At 42.6% G+C, this 26890-nt stretch overlaps 1 protein-coding gene across 1 annotated transcript in view; it reads left to right on the top strand.

Moving 5' to 3' along the window:
• NECAB3 (N-terminal EF-hand calcium binding protein 3) overlaps positions 1-20896 on the top strand; it is a 105378-nt gene extending 84482 nt beyond the window's left edge. The window contains exons 6-13 of the mRNA XM_063119908.1: positions 8107-8243; positions 9594-9715; positions 11117-11196; positions 13225-13278; positions 15066-15178; positions 16264-16341; positions 18903-18994; positions 20491-20896. Coding sequence (XP_062975978.1) covers positions 8107-8243; positions 9594-9715; positions 11117-11196; positions 13225-13278; positions 15066-15178; positions 16264-16341; positions 18903-18994; positions 20491-20519 — 705 coding nt within the window. The 3' untranslated portion in view covers positions 20520-20896. The remainder of the gene's footprint in view (positions 1-8106; positions 8244-9593; positions 9716-11116; positions 11197-13224; positions 13279-15065; positions 15179-16263; positions 16342-18902; positions 18995-20490) is intronic.
• The last annotated feature ends 5994 nt before the right edge of the window (positions 20897-26890 follow it).

Raw genomic sequence — 26890 nt, 5'->3', positions numbered from 1 at the left:
AATGCTCTTCATGTAGTGCTCAGATCTCAATTCTGCGACAAAACCAAAAGCAGATACATGTAGCCTCATGTAGAAAAGTTCTTATTCTTCACTGCATTGTTTCTTTCAAGTGTTGTAAATAGATGACTTATAAGTCATGTTGCCATTAGCAGTACTATTTTTTCTTGACACATCTGATGTGCAAAATGCCTTTCAACCTTTATCAATTGTCGCTGACTTCATTGTGTTCACACTCACATCAGCTACACATACCCTCATTTTCCATTTTATCATTGGTGGACTTGACTGTGATGGAATCTATGCCTACTACAAGCTTAGGCTGCTATGCTAACTGCACCTGTCCCTGAACTGTGATGGCCTGGACACTGTGATCCATGCATTGGTCACATGATTACTGTAATGTGATCCATGGGGGACTTCCTGTACGGCAAGTCGCTGCTAGGTTGCTGGCCTTACCACACATACACCTGTCCTAAAGGACTTACACTGGCTTCCATTCTGCTACTGTGCTTGAATAAACAAAGCCCTATACAACTCAGAACCAGGTTACCTCAGGGAATGTCTCCCCCTATACCAATCTCCCAGTCTACTACATTCTTCAGTGGAGGCCCTATTGTCCATGCTGCAGCCTACGACCTCCTCTTTGGTAATAGTATGGAAATGGGCCTTCTCTGCAGTGGCACACACCCTGTGAGATGATCTTCGCCCTCTGAGATACATCAGGCCTCAACACTGGCATGTTTTAGGCATTTATTGAACATGTAGCTTTGTACATTGGCTTTTTCATGGTCTTTTTCTCATCTGCAGTGTGTTGGCTCCTAATGAAACAAAATCCCTCTTCCTGCCTGCCTCTTTGGCCTTAGGTTGACTTACCACTAAATCCGTGATAGACGAGGGGAGATCCCGCGCTGCAAGTATCGCGGGATGTCGCCCTCGTTTACACGTAAGGCGAGGCGACTCACGAAGTGAGCCATCACGCCTGCCATTTTTGTTTTACCTTTAAAGGGGATGACGTGCACAAACGATCGTGCACAAAGGTAAGTGGGTTTTTATTTTATCTTTTTAAAAAAGGGGTTCCCCACTCCCCCCACCCTGCCCCCGATGGGCACAGCTCCCGGCTCCGCACGACTAATTGCGCAGAGCCAGGAAAAGCCGCGAAAACAGGCCACATGCTCACGGTCTTGGGCTCACGAATCCATGGGAAATAGCGGGCTTGAAGGGGTAGGCTATATACCGGGGCCAGGGAGGGTTGTTCCCTGCCTGAGCCTGGGATCCCCTGTGTGTCATCTGGATGCACAGGGACGATCCCAGTAGTCACCCCAGGATATAGTCTGGTCTAGCTAAGGCCTTTATCTCCCTTTGTCCTTGGATGCAGAGGGTTACTATTCAGAGCACCATCTGAGCAGATGTTAAAGACTGAGGGAATATTTCATAGAAATCTTTGTAGCAACCTCATAATACTGTTGTATATGTATGCGTGTGATCTTGTCGGTTGGTTTTTGTTTTGTTTATTTTTATTCTTTTGTAAACCACTTTGGGATATGTTTTAGATGAGAAGTGGTCTATAAATTTTGTAAATGAATGAATTCCTGGCCATTGCCACAGGAAGCAGGTCAGGTCCAGTGTATGTAAGGCAGCTGCTGTGAAGTTGCACCCGTGCAAAGGTGTATTTTAGTCTGTGCAGGCCAATGACAACATCAGTTATGTCAGTTCAGGCCATGGTTGTGTGCTATAGTGGCTAAGAGACTTGGCTAGGAAGTCTGTGCTTCAAATCTCTCCTCTGCCATGAACTGAATGGGTGGTGGGTGGCTTTAGGTAAGTCTCTCTGAGCTCAGCTTCACATCTACCAGCTCCTCCTCCACCACCACCACCACCACCTCCTCCTCCTCCTCTTCTTCCACAAACATGGTGTGTATGGGCGAGTCTTCTCCCTCCTCCTGCAAAATTGGGATGGGCAAATCTGTCAGTTTCACTTTCTCCCATATTAGATTTTTTTTAAAAAAAAAATCAAGTTTTTTTCTCTGAAACATGCGGGGGGGGGGGGGGATGCAAATTTTGGTAAATTCTCACCAAGACAGAGAACTGAAATATAATCCTCACCAATATTCACAGGCCGAATTCAGTAGGTACAGTTATTCTCAGCATGGAGAGGAATGTGTTGGACCTGCCTGACAGGAGGAGCCTGGCAGAAAAGAAAAGGTGGCAACCCTAATTCAGCGCCACAGCCATGACTGAATACACAGGGTTTGAAAGCCAGACTTTTGAAAGCTAAGCACTCAAATCCATGGGCCTTAATGGACAAATGTGTCAGTTTCGATTCTTTCCACGTTCATTTTTTTTTTTTTTTTTAATCTCAACTCTTTCTGTTCCATTATGGAGAACTTTGCAAATTTGGGTAAATTCTTAACAAAAATGAACTGAAACAAAATTATGTCACCCGTCCTTAGACTTGGGGGCATCTCTACATTAAGAAAAAAATCCCATATCCTTACCATGTCTTCGGTCTTTTGTGTTCACTTCGGGCTCCTTCAGACACTGACTACCAGGGATCACGTGATTTTGAATTGAAAAGGAAATCCTATTCTTTTAAATGAAACAGCGCCATATAGTGGCGGAATAAATCATGTGATAATTACATAATGCAGTATCTCTGTGTTTTTTTAAAAAATGGGATTACTGGGGGAAACCGCTGGAGATGTCCTGGTTGTTAACGACATCATGTAATCAACTTGCAAACTTTCGTAAGTGGCCAGTCACGAGCATGCTATAAATCGCTCATTTAGAGAAGACCAGAATGTTAAGTACACACACTCCAGTCTCTCCCCAGCTACGGTTTTGGGCTGGCAGCTACACTACAAATCTCCACGTGGGTCTCGGCTGCTTACAAGTGGGGAACTAAGTCTCAGAGTTCACAAGTTGCTCAAAAACACACAATGACAGATGTAGAACTTTAGTCCAGGGCAGGTCCCCATTCTTCATCCACCAAATGGTAGCAACTTATCATCTGAGTACTCTTTCACAGAGGGCAAGCATCCCTCTAAAACTCTGTATGAATTAATCAAGTAATTGTAGTAATAAATTGGTGCATGTGGGTCTTCTGTAGGTGAATTGATTCTCTTGTTAAAAATCCATCCTGTAATTTATGGTTGCTTGCTAACCTCAATGTCTTACACAATGTACCTCTGTTTATAATTCAGAGCCAGGTCTCACATTCCATTCATCTAACAAATGAAAAATAATTGTAGTGCTGATTGTATTTAACTAGAAGTGAAAGCTCATATTATATCTCAATTTATGGGAAATGGCTAATAAAAAGTTATATAGGGAAACCTTATTGTTAGATATTGTTTGTATTTATTTTAAGCATCACTACACGAATGAAGCAAGGAAGACAGCAAGGAAGAAATAAAACTAGAGAAAAACATCTGTAAATATAACAGTTGCTAAAAACCGGCTAAAGCTTAGGTGATGAATTGGTAGGGGCTGATTTTAATTAATTGGTCAATTTCATTGTGGAGTCTGTGCATTAGGGTGCATTTGTTTATTTTTGGAGTCTCTATTTGGTTCTTGTCTGTTACTGTACATTTTCCAGATAGCCTTTTCTTCTAACAAAGAGTGTTAGCTTTCGATTATTAAAATGTGAGCAGCCTTACATGTCCTTCAGAAGAAGAAAATGCAAGATATTTGCAGGAAAAAGGTTTATTTTGAGGTTCTGCTAATATGAGAATTAACAGAGCAATCCCACCAATGCAGGTGTGGAGATCCAAAAGCAGAGGAATGGTCTTTCCCAAGCTCTGCTGAGTTCATGCCACAGTGTGACGTATTTGTTTATTTCCTTAAACTGTTTTCCTTCCCATTAATGCCTGGGCGAAAGCTGGCATAGTTCTCCCCCTGTTCCAGGGACCTCTACAGGGCATGTGAAGACTATGAATCAGGAGCTCCAATGTCTGTGGGGCAGTGAGAACCCACCAGAACTCTAAAGGAGCTATCTGGGGTAGGAGGGGGCGTTCCTGTGGAGTAGGAGAGCAAGAGGATGCCGAATCCTCCCTCTGCTTGTATATACACACACACACACACACACCTGTTGCTTTTCTCTCAACAGCCCCATTCAGAAGACACCTTAAACTATAAGTCTTTAACCATGGTGGTTAAGTCAGAAAGCAGGGCCATGTTCAGAAGACACCTTAAACCACAGCTTTAAAGCTGTGGTTTAAGGTGTCTTCTGAACGGGTGGCAAAAAAGGAGGCAAACTCCGGTGCTCAGAACAGAAATAAATTTATTATGCTCAATGCGTTTTGGAGGGATTACCTCCTTCTTCGGGAGCTATAAAACAAACAAATTAACCATAAGAGTAGTATCTTGAGGACAACACCTTCTGTCCACCTCCCATTTCTGTCCTGAGTTTGCCTCCTCCTTTGTCATTGCTCTACAGTGCTTTCCCCTCCACATTTCTGCCAGTCTTCTGAACGGGGCCAACAAGGATTCAAAACTAGAAGTTCACCTTGCAAGGCGAAAAGCAGGGGTAGGGAGGCAATTTCAGGGAGAAGTGTGCAGGGGGCAGTAACCCACCCCAAGCACCATTTCTCTGCTTTAAATTGTGTTTTCAGCACCTAATTTCTCTGCACAGCATAAACTGTGTTCTAATAAATGTTGTATTGAAAAGATGGTGTCTCAACAGAATATTTTATGCTACAGAACTGAATCCACAATTGTATAATCAGGTCAAAACTAATAGGTCTGTTCACACAAAAGTAATTTATCTGGATGGATGAGGATGAAGTAGGCGTTTTATAGAGATCATCTCTCTGTCATTTATTCATTATCTGGAAAAGCTGGGCAAGAAGCTTCACAGTATTGCATTATTACCTGTGCCCTGGTTGCATGGCTAATAAAGTGTATTCCTTTGTTCAATTATGTGCCAAAGTAAAGGCTCTTTGCCTGCAGCATAGCTGGGTGGATAAAGTATTTTATAGTATTCATTTTCATTGCCAAATAAAGAACAATGATGTGTGTGTGTGTGTGTGTGTGTGTGTGTGTGTGTGTATGAATTTAATTGCAGAGGAGAAATTAACACCTCAAATGAAAGTAACTAACAACTGTACCAAATCCCAATGATATTTCTCTCCTCCTCTCCCCATTATTTTTGGTTTTGTTGTTGTTTGGTCTAGCCATGGCCTTTGACCCTGTTCAGACACCACACTAAGTCACAGTAGTTAAGCATTTTGAGCTAAACATTATGGCTTAGCGTGTCATGTTAACCATTTTTAATCATGGTGGCTACATAACCATGGTTTAAACATGCTCATTAACCATTTGCTGCAAAAGGGTTAGTGGACTAACCATGGCTAAGCGTGTTGTCTGAACAGGCCCTATGTCTGCATTCCAACCCAATGTGATTTCTTTATGTTTTTAACTTTTCTGACTTTGCCAAGTGGTCAAGATAAATTACAGCATTTTTAAAATGGAAAAAGGCCTGTAATTGTAGTATTTGCCCTTCATACACCCCCACACACCCCCATTACAAATAAAAAGCCCAACTCTCTATGTGAAATTAGTATTGGTTAGGCTAAGCAAATGTTGCAACTTTGGATTTAACAGAATCCAGGATATTTAAACAGTAGCTAACAGACACAGGAAGATGGCAGAGGGTTCATTTGTGTTGGGTGAATAGAATTAAAGGGTCAGGCAGCCAGGACATTTTAAAAAATGGGGTCCTGCCTGGGACTGGCATAAAGGATGTTGGATGTGCCATCTGGTGCAATCCCAATCCCCCACCATGCATAAATATGCAACATTGTATGAGGTTTAAGAGAGAAGTAGAGAGGATAGCCATGGCATCAACAGTTAGGCTGTTTTAGTTATGGTATCTTGCCCTCACTGCTAATTCCCGCCTTACACCCTTGTGGATGGCCTTCTTCCGGCAGACAAAAAACCTTTTCTATTAAACAAATGTTTGGCCAACTGAACTGATTCCCTCTCTTCTCGTTGCTCTGTGTTTTAATCTGTATTTTAATTTAATTGTGTTTTTAACTAGCTGGCATTTGTATCTGCTCTAATCTTGTATTTTTACAAAAGAAAAAAAAACATTAGATGTATTATTGCTTAATAATGTTATGAGGATTTTTTAAATTGCTGTTTGCTATGTTGGGCTTTTAAAAAAAAAAAGGAAAAGCTGGGTCTATGTGTAACCAAAACAAAACAAAAAAGCCCACCACAAATAAATATGGATTGGACCATTCTCAAGAAAAGAAATATAAGGGATTGTTGCTCTGTAGAACATTGCAAAGGTTGGAAAGAATAGATAAGAAAGATTTGCTCCATCTCCTCCAATCTATTTTATCAGGGTCACTTCCCAAAATAACGTACTCTGGTAATTCAAAACAGTTTGGCCTTGAACAAAACATCCATTTCTTACATCTAATTCAAAGGTCCATTTTTAATTGCAGTCACTGAATCTCAACCTTACAAATGCAATAGATACCAGCATCTGAAGCACTATGTTGAAGAAAGAGATCTGGATTCCACACAATTAACAAAACTATGCATTTGTTGTGGAACAAAAGTAATCTTGAGTAGCACTCAGAGTCCATATTAGGTTGTTCCAATTTTCTGTGGTTCAGGGGGTTGGAACTGTAAATCAAGACTCCTGCGTTCTGATTTCAGGCTCCCTAACATTTTATCAATGATGTTAGGAAAAGCACTCCTTTTTTTTACAGCTACACTCCAGAGACTTTACAGAAAACTATAGGTAATATCCCTCATAAAGAACAGTGCAGACCTTCTCTCACAAACCCTTTTGCTTATCTATGGAAATAGTCCAGTAGTTAATGCTTATTTCTATGTGTTATTTCTTATTTTTATTGGGGATATTGAAAGATTTATGTTTATGTACTATTTGGAAGTTAGAGTACAACCGTGTAATACTGACTGAGATTTGAATTTGTCTCAGAACTATTGTGGGGAGGGGGGGGGGTTTCAGTGTTGGAACGCATAACATTTTCCACAGGGCTGCTTGTTAACCATGCAGTGTGGCTTGATAACCACCCTGAACAACCCAACAACAAGCCATGGGTTCTCAAGGTGGCTTGTTCAAGAAAAACCAACTACAGTGCATGCTCAACAAGCCACTCTTCGGAAAGCACACTGCGTTCAGACAACACAATAACCCACCCTGTGGAAAAAGCACTGCATTCAGACAATACAATAACCCATGGTGAGTTAGCATGTTGTGTGAACCTACCCACTATCTCTGAGCCTAAGTTGCTGAAGGTCGTAGGTGTGCGCAAGAGGTGTGCCCAGGCACATCCTAATGTCTCAAACAATAGGCGCCGAATTGAGGGGACCATTGAGTAGGGATACAGAGGGAGATCCAGATGCAGCGAGAACAGTCCTCCAGCTGCCCTACAACTGCTCCGCTGCCACCGCCCCTGCCAGCATGTTGTTGCTCCAGGCGGCAGGACCGAAAAGGAATTGCTCTGCTGGAAGCCTCTCTGCCACAAGCCACACTTCAAAGAGGAACAGAGGAGGGCCCCTGAAGGCTAAAATCACCTTATAAGCCCCTCCTCTGGCCAGTGTCACCACAAAGCCCCACCAATGCTAGGGCTTGAGCAGCACCTCCTCATTCCCTCCCCCCATGTAATGATTGTGTGCTGATTGGGTTAATTGACTTGAGTGAGTGTTTTAGTGATTTGTATAAATGCATTCACCTGACATGGGAGAGGCAGTTTTTGTATGTATCGTGACTCACTTGAAATAAAGGTTATTCTTCGTATGCTGGCTGTAGGAAGTTCTTCAGATATATGGAACCATAAATACTACACCCCACACACCTGTAATGGCCCTCCCAGTCAGGCAAGCTGAATACGGTGTTGGGCATCAGTGTGTACACTGTTTAATAAATAAATGAATAAAAATAATATCCTTTATGATTATGTATTCAATAAATGACCTTTAATTTTTTTTAAAAAAATTACCAGGATGCATGCCTATGCTGAAGTTATCTGGGTCGTTGGTGGGACGTTGGACCAGAGCCAGAAAGACTATAGCAGTTCTAGGAAAGATTGTCTATCAGTGCTCAGCTGTGCCCTCATGTCTTCCCCTCTCCAGGTATATGAGAACTCCACCAAGATGGAACAGTTTGTGACCCGCTTCATACTGCGGGAGACAATGAACCAGCTACAGTCCTTGCAGATCTCACTGGAGTGTGCTGCAGACACCATCGAAGAACAGGCTGGTCGAGAAAGGTACAACACCTAGCTGGGGTGGATAAAAGCCAGGGCTGGTGCAGGGTTTTGAGAGGTCCTCAATTGGGGGCCCTCCCTCAGTGAGTTTACCTTCTCACCGCCATTGTCAACAGCTGCTATTGCTCTTCATCCCCTCTTTGGCCATTGCTCCCACCTGCTTGCTTGACAGGCAGAGATCCCATGAACAGGTAGGCCCTGGCATCCCGTGCTCCTCTTTCCCAACACCACGCTTATCTGGGCAAGAGCAAGAGGCAGGCGAACAAGCAGGTTGCAATGATGAAGAGGAGCAGCAACCCTCAGGGGCAGTGGACAGTGGACCCCTGCTGGGACGTGTTGCTAGGGGCCCTACCATGCCTACCAGCCCTTGATGCCAGTCCTGATAAGAGCGGTAAAAGAGAAGCCAAAATAATAAGGGGAGCACTCACTGGGCAACCTGTTCCAAGTGATAAGGCCTCAGAGTCAGACCATGTCCTTATCTAATTCCAGAGGGATTAGCCCTGACATTCACGGAGCTTTATTTTTTGCTGGTCCCTGATCTCCCTGCAACGTTGTCAGGTAAAATGACAGAACCGGTGTCTGCTCTGGCCCATGTCATTTTGCTGCCTGAGGCAGAAAAGCAAATGGGGCCCTCTCCAGTTCCAAGTCACGATACATAGTAACCCAAACTGGGCCAGCTTATTTTAGCACCTAAGGCAGAACATCCCTCAAGTGTTTCCCCCCCTCTTGACAGTTAAAAAATGTGACAATAATAAATGAAATAACTTAGAATTTGCAGCAAGGATGAGTGGCCTGAGGCAGCCGCTTCACTAGGCCTAAAGGTCAGGCTGGCCCTGATGTTGTGGACCATCCAGTATGAATACAGCTTCCAGGCTGAGTAGGGTGATTTCCCCAAGAGGGACAATAAATCACTGCTTTTAAGAACAGTTCCTGCATTTCCAGCTGTCTGCGGCGGTGCAATTCTGGGAGTTGCCAGACAAACGTGTTATTACAGACACAGCAATAATAATTGCAGCCAATAAGAAACGATCCACAGAAATGGGGAGCCCTCTGTGTTTGGTTCTTATTATATCTGATCCTACCAAAGAGGACACATTTGGTAGCATTATTTTGAGGTTTTCAGGTGCTACTACATTATATAATTTTATAACACACATGTGAATACCCACACATTTTAAAAGTAAATCACAAGTTTTGCTTCCGTCATGAGTAACTGGGAATTTTGCTTGCACAAATTTACTTAAGATGCTTTCAGATGAGGCTTTTTAGCACACCACCATCTGTCCAGAAGCACCCTTAAAGAGACAAGCAATGGCTTTTGAGGATGTATTGTGCTGCTTTTGTGCTTTTTAGGAACAATGTGAACAAGCCAGAAGCTCTTGTTGGGCCACGCACGATAAAAAGATGTGGTCGTAGAGTTCAGAAGAACATCTGCTTGTCTCCTACAGATCCTTATTCAGGGATGTTGACCACAGGTATTGACAGGTTCCCCGTTTCTATTGTCAGTGTTTGTATTAGTATGAGGCTGCTTTGCTGGCAGGGGGAGAGGGTGGTTTCCATAAAAACAAGGCATGACGATGTCTCGGTAGAGAATGCAGCAACATGAACTCTTATACAAATTCCTAAACCAGAAATAACAATGGGCAGGTTCACACAGCCAGACGTATCACCTCATTTCTGATCACTTAATTACTCAACAATTTCAATTACTTTTTCTACATTTCTCTACATTTTTTTTTTAAAAAAATCCCACTTCCTTATCGGGGGTTTATGCTTCTGCTTTCTTTCTGGGATTACAGTCAGCGCCATTACACAGGTGGCCATGGACAGCCATGTTGTTTGAATTGAATTCTTCCTTTCTCTGCATGCTCCATTCACCTTAATGAAACAGCACCATCTAGTGGCAAAATTATAGTGCAATGCCAGCTTTACATAGGACCAATTCTGCACTTGTTTAAAATAGCTGATTTAAATAGTGTGCTTTTAAAGCACGATAAGGTGGGGGGAAGCATGAGAGACATCCTGGATGTTTACAATGTTCTGGGCTGCATTAGAAGAAGCATTGTATCAAAGACACGTGAAGTCTTTATTCCTTTCTACTCGGCACTAGTGAGACCACACCTGGAGTATTCTGTATGATTCTGGGCACCATATTTCCAGAAGGACATTGACAGATTAGAACAGGTTCAGAGGAGGGCAACAAAGATGATACAGGGACTTGAGGGCATGCCCTGTGAGGACAGGCTGAAGGAACTTGGGATGTTCAGTCTGGAGAAAAGAAGCCTGAGGGAGACATGTTAGCATTGTTCAGGTACATGAAAGGGTGCCACAAGGAAGAATTCCAAGACAGCAGGCAGAAGCTTTTCCCCTTTTGCAGTTTTCCATTACAGGTGTGGCATAAGGAAGTCTGCCCACGAATAATACTGTAGCTTCAGAAGTAGTCATGGCTGATCTCCGAACAGAGCTAATGCCCGCTTTGATTCACTACCCTATTTCTTCGATTCTAAGACACACTTTTTCCCCATATAAACATCTCTAAAAATGGGGTGCGTCTTAGAATCGCAGGTGTGTCTTAGGTGTTTTTTTCCTGTTGGTGGTACTGAAATTAGTGTGCGTCTTACAATCAATGGCATCTTACAATCGAAGAAATACGGTATATCTAAACTCATAAAGAAAACATTATGGAGGGTGGAGGAGGAATAAAAAGCAAATAAATTGGTCTAATGGGTGCTAAAAGGAAAGAGTGAAGGTTTGCTGTGCATGCTGTCTGTCTGACTTTTGATCTGACTGAAACACTCCCTATTCACTGAACTGCTGCTGTAAGCTGCCTTCCTGTGATTTCAGCTCAGACTTCTCTGTGTTTGCATTGCATCCAGGTATTTGTGTGGAAGCGGACAGCCAGTGGGCATCTGAGATCAACCAGTTACAGCATCTCATTGACAAACTGGAATGTAAGGTGGGCCTGCAAATGAAACTAATAAGAGGTAGAATGCAAATTCATTTGCCTCTGGTTTGGACCTGGCCTCAAATACAGCTTAGTTTGTATTAACATCATCTCTGTTTTTCCATTTCTGGTTCTCTCTTAATATATCCTCCATAATTCAAGTCAGGGAGTCTTTGAGCATAAAATTCTATCATTAGGCCCATGCTGACATCTGCCGCTCAGTCTCACAAAGCCAATTTACATACCACCAGAACCCAAATACTCCTTACAAAGGGTTGGAAGGCTTGATTTTGGTTTTGTACTTTGTATCTTTTCTTAAGATGGGAACACTACAATTGAAACCCATCTTTGAACCAGTTTAAGAGACACTGTACCCAGTTTTATTTATTTATTTATTAAATTTATATACCGCCCCATAGCTGAAGCTCTCTGGGCAGTTTACAAAAGTTAAAAACAGTGAACATTAAAAAGTATACAAAATTTAAAACCATCAAAATATAAAACAACAGTATAAAACAACAGCATCCATTTAAACAACAACAGTTCTGGGGTCCATTAAAAAACAAACAAACTTAGCATATGTTGTTAAATGCTATTAAATGCCTGGGAGAAGAGAAAAGTCTTGAGAGCAGTTAAAGAATCTTGGGAAATATAATAAATGGAAAGGTACAGAAGTCCAACAGAGGATGCAACCACCCTTCTCTCTCTCTCTCTCTCTTTCTGTCACCTTCTTCTCTCCTTCCCTCTCTTCCTCCCACCCTCTTTCTTCCTGTCCAATGAGCTGCCAAGGGAGGGACAGATGACTCTTGCCAGAGGTGTGAATTGATCACTTGCTGAGGGCTTTTGAAAACCGGCTGAGGGTGGCATGAAGTTTGGATGCTCACCCCTGTCATATATCCTTTGACTCATCTCCTAACATCTCTCTTTCATCCCACCTATTTATTTATTTATTTAACACTTGTATCCTGCCCTATTATCACTGGGATCTCAGGGTGGCCTACAGTTAAAATCAGAACAATATAAGCATAAATAATTTACACAGCAAAAATGTATTAAATCGTTAATAAATTAAAACCAGTAGAAATTTTTAAAAGCAATAAAACAATTAAAACTATATGTAACCATGGAGAATTTACCCCCCAAAGGCTTTGATAAAAAGCCACATTTTAACTTAGCGCCGAGATGAAGCCAGTGTTGGTGCCAGTTGGGCCTCCAGGAGGAGGGTATTCCACAAGCAGGGTGCCACAACAGAGGAAGCCCTCTCCCATGCACCACCATAATGTATGTCTTGCTTTGGTGGGACGCAGAGGAGGGCTCTTCCAAAAGATCTCAAATCTCGGGCAGGCATATATAGGGAGAGGCACTCCCTCAAGTAGTAAGGTCCCAAGCCATTTAGGGCTCTGAATGGCATTGCCAACACCTTGAATTCCAACCGGAAGCATATAGGGGCCAATGCAATTCTTTTAAGACCGGTGTTATATGGTCTTCATGAGATGTACCAGTCAGCAATCTAGCTGCTGCATTTTGCACCAGCTGCAGCTTCCAAGTCGTCTTCAAGGGCAGCCCCTACGCAGAGTGCATTGCAGTAGTCTAATTGGGAAGGGATGTCAGGAAAAATAAAAGCTCTGTCGAAGATGTATGGTCTTCTTGTGCTGATTCACACATGTGAGATTCCATTTGATATTTCCATCATCAAATAATGACAGAGGCATCAAATAATCCACTGCTGGACCCACCATTGGTTTATCTCTGGACACCAGTCAAAATGCTGGCATTGCCTCTAGAAAACATTCAAATTCAGATGGGCTGGACTTCCATGGGATTGTGTTCCAAATCTGTTCTGTTATGCTTCTTGTTACATATCATCAGGCAAACCATCCAGAGTTTCTGCTTCCACTTAACTTCTGTGGCAGACTAGTCTGGATGTATAGTGACTGTGAATTTCCAGTAAAGAGGATGGTCATGATGGAAATTACAGGTTTAACCCACTCACATGAAATTATCTCCTTTTGCAAGAATTCTTCACTTCTGTCTACTCAGAGTCCAAGACTTGAGCCTCTGAAAGATGACGTGGTCTGCAAAGGAAGAGATTCTGTAAGTTTGTTTAGAATGGTGATAACGAAAATGAGCAAATCTCTTCAGCCAATGTGATAGGAATACTGGGGTGGTTAAAATATAGGTGGTTACAAAAGAAGAGGATTTGATAACCAGATCGAGTAAAAGGCAGGGCTCCTATACCTTTGATAGTTGTATAGAAGACAGGATTTTAGAATTGAAACTTTTTATAACATAATGCAGCCAGGGTGAGAAAAGATGCATCAGTATTTCATATTGGGGAGTGGGGGGGAAGTTCTAGGTTTAAAGTCAAACCATAGCTAAAAATGCCCTGAAATGGTCAGGTCAGGAAACATAAGGTTCTATTTTGCTGCTAGAACTTCACATATGATTTTTATTTAGTAATAGATCCATGGGATATGTCAATGTATGGTCTCACGAAGCGTATTTTTTTATGAAACACCTGCCATAGAGACTGCAAAAATAGGGAGGAGACAAATGCAGGCAGATGACTTCTTGAAAACCTATAAAGTGCTTCTGTCCTTCAGCTCTTTTTTGTAGGGCCTTAGAGGGAAAGCAATATAAACTTCATTCATAGGGGTCATTTATAAGACAAGAATGTCAATGGCTGCTAGCAGTGGAGGCTGGTGGCTCTGGTGTCAGTGGGGTGGTTTCAATCAGAACCAGAATGCTGGGCTAGATGGCTCTTTGAGCAGCTCCAGAAGGACTCTTCTTAAGTTGTGACAGCACGCATCTAGGCAGACGCAATGTTGTGACAACGTTGTGACAATTCCTCCCCGCTCTCTGTTGCCTGCACTCCTTGCTGCCTAAGTTTAGACTATAAGCTCCTTGAAACAGGGACCTGACCTTTACTTATGTTGTTCTGCAAAGTACCACGTGCGCTATGTCAATAACGGGGGATGTGGCTTGAAAAGTGATGTCCGTCTCAAGTATTCATTTACCGTACTCAGCAAATGCAAAGCCAACAGGCTGGTTTCCTGGTTGCTTGTTTGACAACTCATCAAGTGGCAGCAGGAAGAATATTGACTTTACATTGCCGTAAGTTAGGGGTGGGGATCCTCAGGTCCCAGGGCCAAATCCAACCCTTTGGGGTTCCTCAGATGGCCAACCCCCTTCCCCTGGCCCCAATCCATTCCCCTCAACGACTAATCATTTGGTGGATTCCTGGCCTTTGTGCAGTTTTGCCCCATTCTGAAAGGTTGAAATGCATCTCCTAAGGCTCCTAAGCTCCTTCAGACAGGGGAAATTTGCATTCCCTTACTGAGCTGTGCTTCCTGCATCTCTTCCTCTTCTGCGAAAAGTTGTAATTACATGAGGAAGAGAACAGTGACCACATGGCTTGTACAGCCTCAATATAGTTTGATGGGGTGGCACCCTCTAGTGGGCATTTTGTAGCACAACTTCTCCCACACACGGCAGGAAATATAGATAAATACCAACATTTTTCAGAAGAGTTGGTTTTTCTTAGTCTTTTTAAAAATCTCTAAAACTGGGAAATGGTGCAGAAGATGCACAGGAGGACCAAAATGACCAGGGAACATCCGCGAGTCATGAGCGTGCTATTAACCAGCTACAGAAGAGGGCAGGGCTCCTGCAACTTTAACTGTTGTGATGAGGAGGGAATTTCACCAGGTGCTGCATGCATACAAATGACGCCTGTTGAAATTCTATAGAAGTGTTAAAGATACAGGAGCCCTGTCCTCCTTTCCAGATGGTCACCCTGCACAGGGACACTTGTTAATATTGCATGTAGCATGCTAGAACTGGGTCTCTCCCTACTTGCCACCTCTTCCCCCTTTCTTCAGCACATCCTTGTGGCACAGAGACAGATCTCAGTGGCAGAAAGTGGACTGGAGGCCTTCCGCCAAACTCTGCAATCCTACACAGAAACCACAGCTGGACAGAGCAGCTGCCTACAGTAAGTCTTCCAAGTTTGACTTTTATAGGTTCCTTGGATGAGAAGCATGTTTAAGAACAGCCATCGTGGCTTCTGTTGGACTCTCCATCTTCAGCATGTGAACCTTAACTCACTTGCAAACAGCCAGGGAGGTGTTATTTATAGCACATAGAGTCTATGCAGGGCTGCTTTATATTCTAAGCCTGACAAACATCCATGAACTATGCCATCTGCCTAAGAGCCCCATAAAGTAGATAAATACTGTGCTGCAAGAGACAGCCTCATTACAAAGAAGTACTATTACTCCTTTTCCTGTATAGACGGCAAAACCAACAGAAGCACAGGATGCAAATTCGCTATTTATAATTGTGTGTTCACATTACTGTGAGATCAGACTTCCATCCCCCTCTTCCTAGTTCCATAATTATATTTGCTGCTGGAAAGCACGGTTGGCAATTGGAAATATATTAATAACTGCCTGAATTATAGATGCAAAATATTCAGAAAAATGGAAGCTCCCCTCACTGAAAGAGTGGGAAAGAAAGATTCAACAAACCATGGTTTGTTTGATCATGTGCCAAGCAAACCCTGGATAGGGCAACCATCCATGTGTTAAAGAAACCGTGGGTTGGATTATGTGTGAACCAGGTCATTAGGTTCAACATGGAGCTGCCACAGAAAGCAGCAACAGTAGCAACCCCATGTCAAGCAAGTGGAGAGTATGGCTAGTATTAATTCCTGCAAATAAAGGTTATCACTATGTCTACTAATTTCGTTAGTCAAGGTGATGTGAAAGTTCCAAGTATCAGATAAAAGTGTTGATGTCCGTCATTCTACTTTATACACTCTTTGTAATTAATGTGGACGTCACAACAAGCCCAGTGTTCCTTTAAAAGGCACTGGCAGTTCTTTAACCTCCACATGAAGACAATTATCTTTTGTGTGAGAACTACAACAAAAGCTCACCCATGAGTCACTGAAGATAAGTAATTATGGTACAAGAGTCAGACTGGCTCTAGACACTGGAGTCTCATTTATATATGCCACACACTGCTTGATAGGTCGCGATAACATTTTTCCTCATGGCCTGTCATCTTTTCCTGTAGTGTCTCTGCCCACAAACTGACAAGTGATGCCTGCTTCATCCTCTATGAGTTCTGGCAAGACGTGGCTTCATGGAGAAGGTTGGTGATTCCTTACAGATCTATGGTGGCAGAGGAAAGTAATCTAAAGTGGATTTACGTAACCATTTTTCATGTGTGTATGTATATGTACACACACACACACACAAACATAAACAATGCACAGCCGCCATTGATCCATCTTGAACAATATATTATCGACACTGGTAGCGGTTGTGAGAATAGCCCCCTGAGTTCAAGTAGTGGGAATGGGAGGAACCCTTCAATGTTCTACAGTCCAACTCTAGTCTCCATGTAATGTTTGGGGAAACAACAACAACAACACCCCAAAGTAGGGAAGAGTTAACAAAGTTGTGCAAATGAACAGATTTATTTAAGGTTAAAATGGAGTAGCGTATCATTTATGGACAGTCCTTTTATATTATGGTGGTGGTTGTTAGTGTTATTATGTTTATTTATATCCCGCCTTTTTCCCAATACTGGGACTCAAGGCAGTTTGCAAAATTAAAACATATATAATTAAAACATATAAATATACAAAATTTAAAATAAAATTCAACCCACTGTAATATTAACATTTTTAAAAAATAAAAAAGCAAATAATAATAAAAAATCAAATGCCTTAACACAGGTCCAGAGTATTCCTATCTTTCCTCTCTCATCTCACACTATTGCCCCGCTCGTGCTCTTCGCTCCTCTGATGCCATGTTTCTCGCCTGCCCAAGGGCCTCTACTTCCCTTGCTCGGCTTCGTCCATTTTCTTCTGCTGCCCCTTACGCCTGGAACGCTCTTCCAGAACATTTGAGAACTACAAGTTCAATCGCAGCTTTTAAAGCTCAACTAAAAACTTTTCTTTTTCCTAAAGCTTTTAAAACTTGATGTTGTGCGGACTTTATACTGTTAGTTTTACCCTACCCTGTGCCTGCTTACCCTACCCTGTGCCTGTTGGCATTCTCTTCCCCTCCTTATTGTTTTACTATGATTTTATTAGATTGTAAGCCTATGCGGCAGGGTCTTGCTATTTACTGTTTTACTCTGTACAGCACCATGTACATTGATGGTGCTATATAAATAAATAAATAAATAAATAAATAATAATTCCCAAATGCCTGCCGGAACAAAAACATTTTTCTCTGCCGCCAAAAATATAGCAATGAGGGAGCTAGTGTAACCTCCTTGGTAAGGGAGTTCCAGAGCCTTGGAGCAGCCACCAAGAAGGCCCTCTCCCACGTACCCACAAGGTGTGTCTGTGATGATGGCAGGACTGAGAGAAAGGCCTCCCCTGAAGATCTCAGAGCATGAGCCGGCTCATATAGGAGCATACCATCTTTCAGATAACCTGGACCCAAGCTGTGTAGAGCTTTATAGGAAATAAACCAGCACTTTGAATTGTGCCCAGAAACAAACTAGAAGCCAGTGGAGCTGTTTTAACAGGGGAGTTGTATGCTCCCTGTAACCAGCCCCAGTCAACAATCTGGCTGCAGCTCTTTGAACCAGCTGGAGTTTCCGGACACTCTTTAAAGGCAGCCCCACGTAGAGTGTGTTACAGTAATCCAAACAGGTTGTAACTAAGGCATGTGTCACCATGGCCAGGTCAGACATCTCTAGGGACCGGCACAGTTGGAGCACTAGCTTTAACTGTGCAAATGCACTCCTGGCCACTGCTGACATCTAGACATCCAGGCTCAGGGCTGAATCCAGGAGTACTCCCAAGCTGCAAACCTCTGTTTTCAGGGGGAGTGTAACCCCGGCCTTAGCTAGACCTAGCAGTCTAGCGGGATGGAGGGGTGAAGATCTCACAATTTTTTCATCACAAGATCTCCCCCAGTTCACACGTGGCACGCAACGACCTCAGATGGAGACTCGTTGCGCCAGCTATTTATTTATTTATTGGTTAAAGGGACAGCAGTGCACGAACACTCATGCGCAAAGGGTAAGTGAATTTTTTTAAAATAATTTTTCCCCCCACTCACCCCACCCCCAATGGGCGCAAAGCTCCTGAGGAGCTCTGCGCCCTGTGTGCGGGTAACAGCTCCTTGTGAGGAATCGTGAGGAGCTGGGACAAACCATGGTGCCTGGCCACAATTCCCGAGACCATGGAAAAACCAGGTAGGGTGAGATCCCAGGGCAAGGGAGGGATCATCCCTCCCTGATCCCGGGATCCCCTGTGTGTCATGTAAATGCACAGGGACGATCCCGGGGATCGCCCTGGGATTTTGCCCCATGTAGCTATGGCCTCCATCCAGCACAAGCTGAATCACTATTCCCTGATCTGCCTTTTGACCAAGAGCACCTCTGTCTTATCTGGATTAAGCTTCAATTTGTTTGGCCTCTTCCACTCCATTACTGCCACCAGCCTCCACTTCCTAAAGTCTGCAGACAAACAGAGCAGCAATTATTCCCTCCAATTGTCAAAACGTTTTTCTGGATGAAAGTTGGCAGGGAGCAGTCATTCAAAAGTCCTCAGGTGGGCAAAATTTGGAGTAGATTCCCTGTGGGGTGAAAGATTCCTACTATGACTAAGCGAAGACTAGTACGTCAACCATACAAGGTGAGGTTCAACAGCACCTGCCACTTTTCCAACCTTCCTCATTGCTTTGCAGCCACCTGCAATCAGACTACAGCAAGAAGTTCCAACGTTCCATCATTGACTTATTGGACTCTCCAGAACTCTTGACCACCATGCTGTTTCCAGGTAGAATAATGTTCCATACAGATTTGTTTTCTTTTGTTTTTGCTTCCAGCTTTTATTGCAGGGGTGCACAACCTGCAGGGATCATATGCAGCCCCCAAGCATACTCTGGCTTCCGCTGCCACTCTCAGCAATCCTTTCCTCTTCACTCCATCCCCCAACAATCCTCATAGAAGATCACTCTGTCCCTGCTGCTACTAGCAGTGAGGAAAGAGTGGTCTGTATCAGGAATGCCTCTGTGTGTGTGTGTGTGTTTGGGCAGTATCCAACTGCGTCATTCCACTAGTGCAAATGGCATTGCACTAGCGTAAGCTAAGTTCCAAACTATGTGCAAGAGGAGAATCTAACTAAAGTTACACTTGTGCAAGTGTGGGTGCACAACTCATTGTGCAGGACGTTAAGCATTATGCTTGCACAATCCATTGTGAAATTGGTTGCGCACACTTGTGCAACTGGTTGTGTATTGCGGTGTGCAACCGGTTGTGCAAGCACTTTTTGAGCTAGCACCATTTGGGTTTATGAAACAACACAGTCCGATACCGCTTTACGTGTGTGTATGTGTGTCCTTGACTCCCAAGCTAACATCACATTCAGCCCCTGATGCTACAGGTCATTGTGTACTCATTTTATAATTTGTTTTTTAAAAGTCTTTCTGAAAGCATAGAAGATTGTTTCAGAAACAACTCATTGTGTGTACCTGTTCTCATCTAAATTCTGTTGGGAATTTCAGAACTAACAGCCATGCAGCCTGACCCTGTTGCTTGTTTACATGTTTATGAGTTCAGTATGGCTTACTACCAAGACAGTGAGCATCAAGTCTATATTTTAAAAAGATAAGAAATGAAAATTACTAGACAGGCAGGAATAGAGAATTCGATAAACCATGTAAATATATCCAAGTGGCTGAAGCACTCTAGGTATTGTTCTTATTATAGCCAGGAAGAAATATGAGCAGTCTACGCTGTAGTGCTCTGCTCCTTTACCTTACAGTCAATGCTGTAATGGTCAGAAGAACACGCATGAGGCAGGAGCTTTGCTGAAATGAAGCAGGTCTGGTTTTGGTGTGAGCCAATGGGAGATTGTCTGGGGAACCTATGTGTAGTGCCTTGAGTTCCATCAGGAAAGAATGGAAGGATATTTGGATCAAATTGCTGAAATAACTGGTTGGCATAACCAAGGTGACAAATGGGACTTAAGACAGGACTGTTTATTTATTACATTTCTATACTGCTCAATAGCCAGAGCTTCTGAGCAGTTTGTTAAACCACAGTTTCCTGATTCTGGTGTAACTAAGGTTTAACAAGCAACAACAGAAGCACAGAGAGCTGGCAAACAAGGGCAAGGGTAGAGTGTGTGGAAAGAAGGCTTATTCTCAGTCTAATAAACCTTGGTTTATCCGACCAAGATTGTGATGTCTGAACTGAGCTGATGTTTTAGAATAAACTGCAGTCCAGTTTGCCTCGTTGAGTTTTGTGAACTTCTTGCATTTGTTCCCTTAGCTTCCTGGTGGATCATGAACAATAACTGATATCCTCATGATGTTCCCTCAAGGCAACCAGCATGTGGATGGATCAACCACTAATTTTCAAAGACAACCTTTTCCTCCCAGGGTTGTCCTCCCTCATCCCAGTCCCTTCAATGTAGCTTTCTTCCTATGTATTCATGTGAAATGCATCCTTTCTTCTGCAATCATGGGGATGGGGCAGCACTTTTGAATGCATCGCTGCCATCCTCTCCTGAAGAGCACTGACACCCTCCCATTATTTTGATATAGGACTTTCACCCAGAACAGTGTCATGGCTTTGCTAGCATTTTTTGGCTATAAGAACAAACTGAAGCATTAGAGATGGCAATACAGCCATTGATTGGCCATCCAGCATAATGTGACAGTGCACAAGGGAAGATATTCTCTGCCACAGTTGTCATAGAAGCTGAAGTGAAGCTATGGCAGCATCTACTTCGATGCTGTTTCCACCACACTAAACTTCCATTGAAGGGGGGTCATGACAAATGACTAGACATCCTCTCTGCAGCCTGACCGGTTCCCCAAGTCTTTGTTTACCTGACCTGTATGCTAGATGCCATGTCTGTGTGAGTTCCAAAATGTAGCATTCAAACCTGAATTTGCAAATGTGCATGCTTTGAATTCAGAAGCAATGCGGAAGTTTGGATGTCACTAATGAAGTTTGGTCTGTTAGATCCGCTACCACAACATGGGTTTTGCTGCAGGCATTTGGAGATTTCATCCCAAATGTGAATTCTTTATAGGAGATCCTTTAGAACTGCAAAACATTGTTTTTTCAAACAATTAGCATGAAAAGGAAACCAGCTGAATGTAGATGCGCTATTGTTTAAGTACTACTGTATGGCATAACTGAACATATCAAACACCATGAATGCTGCTGCACTCTGGTCCAGGGGTGGCCAGGAGCTGTATTCTCAGGGGCTAGTCAATTCTTCAGTCAGGGGGTCTGAGAGCCACAGGGTCCTTTGCTACATAAACTGAGTGGTGAGGCTCCATGATAAAAGGTAGCACCATCTAGCAGCAAGGACTTTACAGTTATGGAGCACAAGTACACAGGCATAGCTGGAGCTTTTGTTTGCCTCCATCCATGTTCCAGACCTGTGTTTGCCCTTGAAGAGATAAAGGAACTTGTTGGTAGTGGGCATCTCTACATTAAGGATTAAACTGTACCCTTACTAGCTCTTGGATCTTTTTGCATTCACAACGGCAGCATCCAACAGCAACCACATCATTTTGAATTGAAAAGTGAATACTATTCTTTGCAATGAATCAACACCATCTAGTAGTGGAATAAATTCCATCATAAAATAGATACTGAATTATCTCTGTGTTTTTAAAACATGGGATTACTGGGGGAAACCATGGGAAACATCCTGGCTGTTGATGTCATGTAATCAACCCACAAACTTCTTATGAGGCCAGTCACAAGTATGCTATATATCACTCATTTAGAGAAGCCCAGCATGGCATTTCAGAGGAAAACAAACTGTCAAGAGGAAGGTTAAGAAATTCCTTCCTCACTACTTCTTCTCTGCTTTGAAGGGCTTTGCAAAGGAAAAAAGGCTGTTGTGTTCCATTATATTCAGGTACATTGTAATGAGTGATTTTCCCTAACAAAGGAAGAATTTGTTGAAAGCTCCTCTGGACAAAAATTTACCACAGATTTAAAACTGGTCTGATTATTATTTCCTTTCCTGGGAAATGTAGGTCTTTGCAGGAAAGGGTATGAGTCTCTAACAGAATTCCCAGCGCCTTCATCAAACAGCAATTCCCAAGGTTCTTTGTGGGAAGCCGGGTTTGCAGTGTAGATATAGGCCCATGATCTCCTGTTCCCCTGTGGCTCTGGATGACTCATCTTTGTCAATGTGCAGCCCAGCAACAGTTATTCTGTTATAAATAAAATGGACCTTTAACAAAAAGAAAGAAAATTGCATGCTTTTTGAAAACCAAAAACTGATTCCTCTGATGCGGTACTTCAATGCTTTATCATCTGTCTATCGCAATATATAAAATATAAATATTTGTCCTGTAAAAATAAGGAAACTGTTCATGTTCAAACAAAAACAAAAGAAAGAAAAAAGATATCAGCCGGATGAGAGGAAAGCGGCTCATTCATTTCGCAAATGCTTTGTTCTTTAGTACTCTTTTTGTCTATGTGCAAGACTCTCTCCGTATAATATTCAGTAACCAAAACATGGCTGTACCCTTCCGTTTCCTTGCCTCTTAATAAACAATTCCACGCACTTGGACTAGACTGGTTACATTTTAGTGTGATTTTTTTTTAAAAAAAAAAGTCTTCCTGTGAATAGTAGAAGCTAAAGGGAGTGCAGCTTTCCTAATAGCACCTCTCGAGAATAATGATCTGACTCTTTCTCTAATAAATGCAGTGCTTTTGCCTCGTATGTTTGAATCGGGTTGTTGGTTTGTTTTTATCAGCTTCACTTGAAACTATGCTGTTTATTTGAACATTTAGGAGGAAGGATCACGGCATAGTATCTGATTGTAGAGCAGGGATGGGCGACTTGTGGCTGTCCAGATATTCTGCCCTACCACTCCCATCAGCGGTAGCCAGCATAGCCAGTGGTGGGGGATCATGGGAGTTGTAGGCCAAAACATCTGGAAGGCCAAAAATAGGGATGTCAGAGTAAACTGCAATGGAATCAAATGAGTTCAGATTTCTATGAATCCAAGCAATGGATCCTGCAGTGGATCGGCTTTCCCTGTGTTCCCCCCCCCCTTTCTAGAATTTTACACAAATTTCATTGTAGAAAAATTCGCTTAAAAAAAACACCAGCTGAAAATGCACATTTTCCCTGTAGGCTAAAGCATGGAAATGTGCATGGGAGAGTAAACACTTGGGGAGGATTTGTGCATTTGGGGGGAATTTATGTATTTTCAAAAATGTGAATTTTTGCAAGTGCGAATTTGAACAAATACGAATTTGCACATATTTGAGAAATTGGGGGGGGAATCCAATTCCATCAATGAGCAGATGATGGAATGAAAGGCACATGACAATCTGTGAAACACAAACAGAATAGATTTTGCAATATCTGTACACATAACTAGCCACAAGTTGCCCACCCTGCTGTGGAGGACAGGATTTAAGGGGGACTTCAGTAATTATAGAAGCTGGGTGGATACTATAGATGATACTATTTCTTAAATGATAGGAGGAGATAACTGAATGAATTGTGAAGGAAATGCTTGTTGGTTGCTAGGATGGCAGTAATGGGCTATTGGAGCAGATGCAAGAGGATCTTGAACACAGAGACACTTTTCATTGTTGGCTATAAGCAAAACATTTCAAAACTCTTAAGAGTGGCATGTTCACAAAGGGCAATATACAATACAGCACTACTGCTAGCATTAGCATTCATGTCCTCTAGCCAACACCATTAGTGCTTCCTCGTATGATGGGCTCCCCCGGAAATCCATCACAACAGGAAGCACTAATGACTAGATGTAATTTACATTAGTGCGAGTGCCACACTGACTACTGCCCAAGGTACTGACACAAGTAGTGCCGACATTTGTAAGAAAGAACTTTCTGGACTGATCATAAGGAGAGAACCTGACAAATACCTTACAAAATGAAATTATAAGTCCAAGACTTAATACTGTGCTCACAAAGAGCAGATCTCACAAAAGCACACACCTTTTTAAATATGGAACCCATATATATATATGTGTGTGTGTGTTTGTGTGTGTGTATACACACACACACACATATATACACAACACATATATGTTTGCACATACACATACACATAGTTCCTACACATGTATTGAAATAGATACATTCAAATTTATATAGCTACAATTTCTTATATTTTCCTCTTGTTTTGTTTTTGTTTTGTTGAACTTCACAATAAAAAAAATTATTGTGGGGGGGAACATTTACCAACAGAACTTGCTAGTGGACTTACAAAATTATGCCTCCTCCATTGCCCCCCTAACACAATTCCCTCACAGACTCATAGTTTCTTCCTCAGCCATATTATATCAATTGTCAAATAACTTGTTAGCACTGTTGTTTGCAGTTAACCTTCACCTGAGACCTATCTTTTCAGAAGACATACTATCTGTTTTGTGTCTTGTTCCAAGGCAGCCAGAAAAATCAATGTGTGTTAAGTTAACATCAATCACCCATCTTATTTGACCAGGCCAGTTACACCAGCATGCATTTGTGCAATCATTCATGAGATAAGGGAGTTGAGGGAATCTTGATTGTTTCACCTTTAATGTACTATACACTGGGTCAAGGAAGGACAGCCCAGCAACTGCACACTTCTAGCACCTGCATGCATTTTTCCAGAACTCCTTTTGGCAACAGAACTAAAAATGGATTGTGTTTTGTTTTGAAGGAAAATCAAAACAGGCCACATATCCAGTTGTGAAATTGCTACAACTTCCCATCTGCTTTTAGAAACTGACAGAGAGAGAGAGAGAGAGAGAGCATCTGTGATTCCTCAATTAGTGATTTTATGTTAATAACATGTACGGATTTTGGTTCATATCATAATTTTTGAGATACAGCAGGAGTAGCTTCTATATTAATATCGTTTTACATTGGTAAGCAGAATTCTTCTTTTCTCTTGCTGCCCCCTTATGATTCAATTGCACAGTTGCCACTGCTTTGCTAACCAACGAGAATTCGTAATTATCCTTGTTTTTACACATGCAGTTTTGATTCATTTTGCATTCAATCATAAATTAGATTTATCTCACCCACTTCTACTCAGGCACTCCAAATCCATGTAATAGCTTCCCCAGCACATATTTAAAAGAACCCACTGGATAAACCAGAATGTTAGAATTGGTCAGGATTCATAAGAACACAAGAAGAGCCATGCAGGATCAAATTACAGACCTATCCAGCCCTTTGGCCTGTTCCCACAGTGGGCCAGCAGATGCTCATGAGAAGCCCACAAGCAGGACTTGAGTGCAACAATACCTTCCAATTCATGTTCCCTAGCAACTAACGTTCAGAGGCATGCTGCCTCTGAGACCAGAGTTAAGAACGTAAGAAGAGCTATGCTGGCTCAAACCAAGGGTTCATCTAGTTCAGCACTCTGTTCACACCGTGGACAACCACCTGTCAACCAGGGACCCATAAGCAAGACACGTTGCGACAGCACTCTCCCACCCATGTTCCCCAGCAACTGTTGTGAATAGGCTTACTGTCTCAAATACTGGAGGTAGCACATAACCCTCAGAGCTAGTAGCCATTGATAGCCTTCTCTTCCAGGAATTTATCCAACCCACTCTTAAAGCTTTCCAAATTGGTGGCCATCACTACATCTTGTGATAGTGAATTCCATACTTTAACTACGTGCTGTGTGAAGAAGTGCTTCCTTTTATTTTTCCTGGATCTCCCACCAATCAGCTTCATGGGATGACCCCAGGTTCTAGAATTTTGAGAGAGGGAAAAAATGTTTCCCTATCCACATTCTCCACAACATGCATAATTTTGTACACCTCTATCACATCTCCCCTTAGCCTCCTTTTCCCCCAAGCTAAACAATCCCAGCTGTTGTAACCTTCACTCATAGGGGAGATGCTCCAGCCCCTTGATCATTTTAGTTGCCCTTTTCTGCACCATGACTACTAGCCCTTGATAGCCTTATCTTATATGAATTTGTCTTTTCTTCATTAACTTCTATTTTCTAGTGTATCTCAAACTTTCTACCCTAAGGGGGGCATTTTTCAAATGAACACTGCTGCCAAGGTGTACCCACACATCTACTGTGGTAGACGTAGCACATTATAAAGGATTCTGGGAAGGCCTCTAGGTCACACCGTCAGTTCATGTGGGGTGCTGAACAGGCCAGCTGAGCCTCACAGATGAACTTAGAAGGCACCTCATAATGCATCCAACATATCACTGCAGACAAGCTGACTTTCAGAGAATATTTTCTGATATTATTACTTCGTCACTCTAGAGAAATGCCTGATAAAAATCCTCAGAACACAGGGATCCCTGAGTAAGGTTTCACTCTTCCACAGAAACACCTGCTCTACAATGTTGCATCGGTTAAATCTTGAATCTGCATTTTTAAAATTTTGCCTGTGGATTGTATATGTCAGACTGCACCCTAATCCAGTGCTTTAGCCGCTTCCCTTCCAACCTTAAGAAGGATGTCCTCTTGTGATTTGGTTGGCCCTACACTTGCACAAATCGATACCCTCTTGCCTCGTTTCTTTGATCCCCAGCTTTCCTGACCACAGAGCAAGGGCAGCCAGTCAGCCTGCACAGGCGCTCGTTCCAGCTGGAAGAATGAGCATGTGAGTCAGAGCCGAGGAAGCCAGAAGAGCAAAAGCACCAGGATTCATCCCCTGCTGTGTGCCTGACACTCATCTCCCCAGCAGAA

The sequence above is a fragment of the Elgaria multicarinata genome, chromosome 1, assembly GCF_023053635.1.
Source record: "Elgaria multicarinata webbii isolate HBS135686 ecotype San Diego chromosome 1, rElgMul1.1.pri, whole genome shotgun sequence".
Taxonomy (NCBI): domain Eukaryota; kingdom Metazoa; phylum Chordata; class Lepidosauria; order Squamata; family Anguidae; genus Elgaria; species Elgaria multicarinata.
This window is presented reverse-complemented; position numbering and strand designations above follow the sequence as displayed.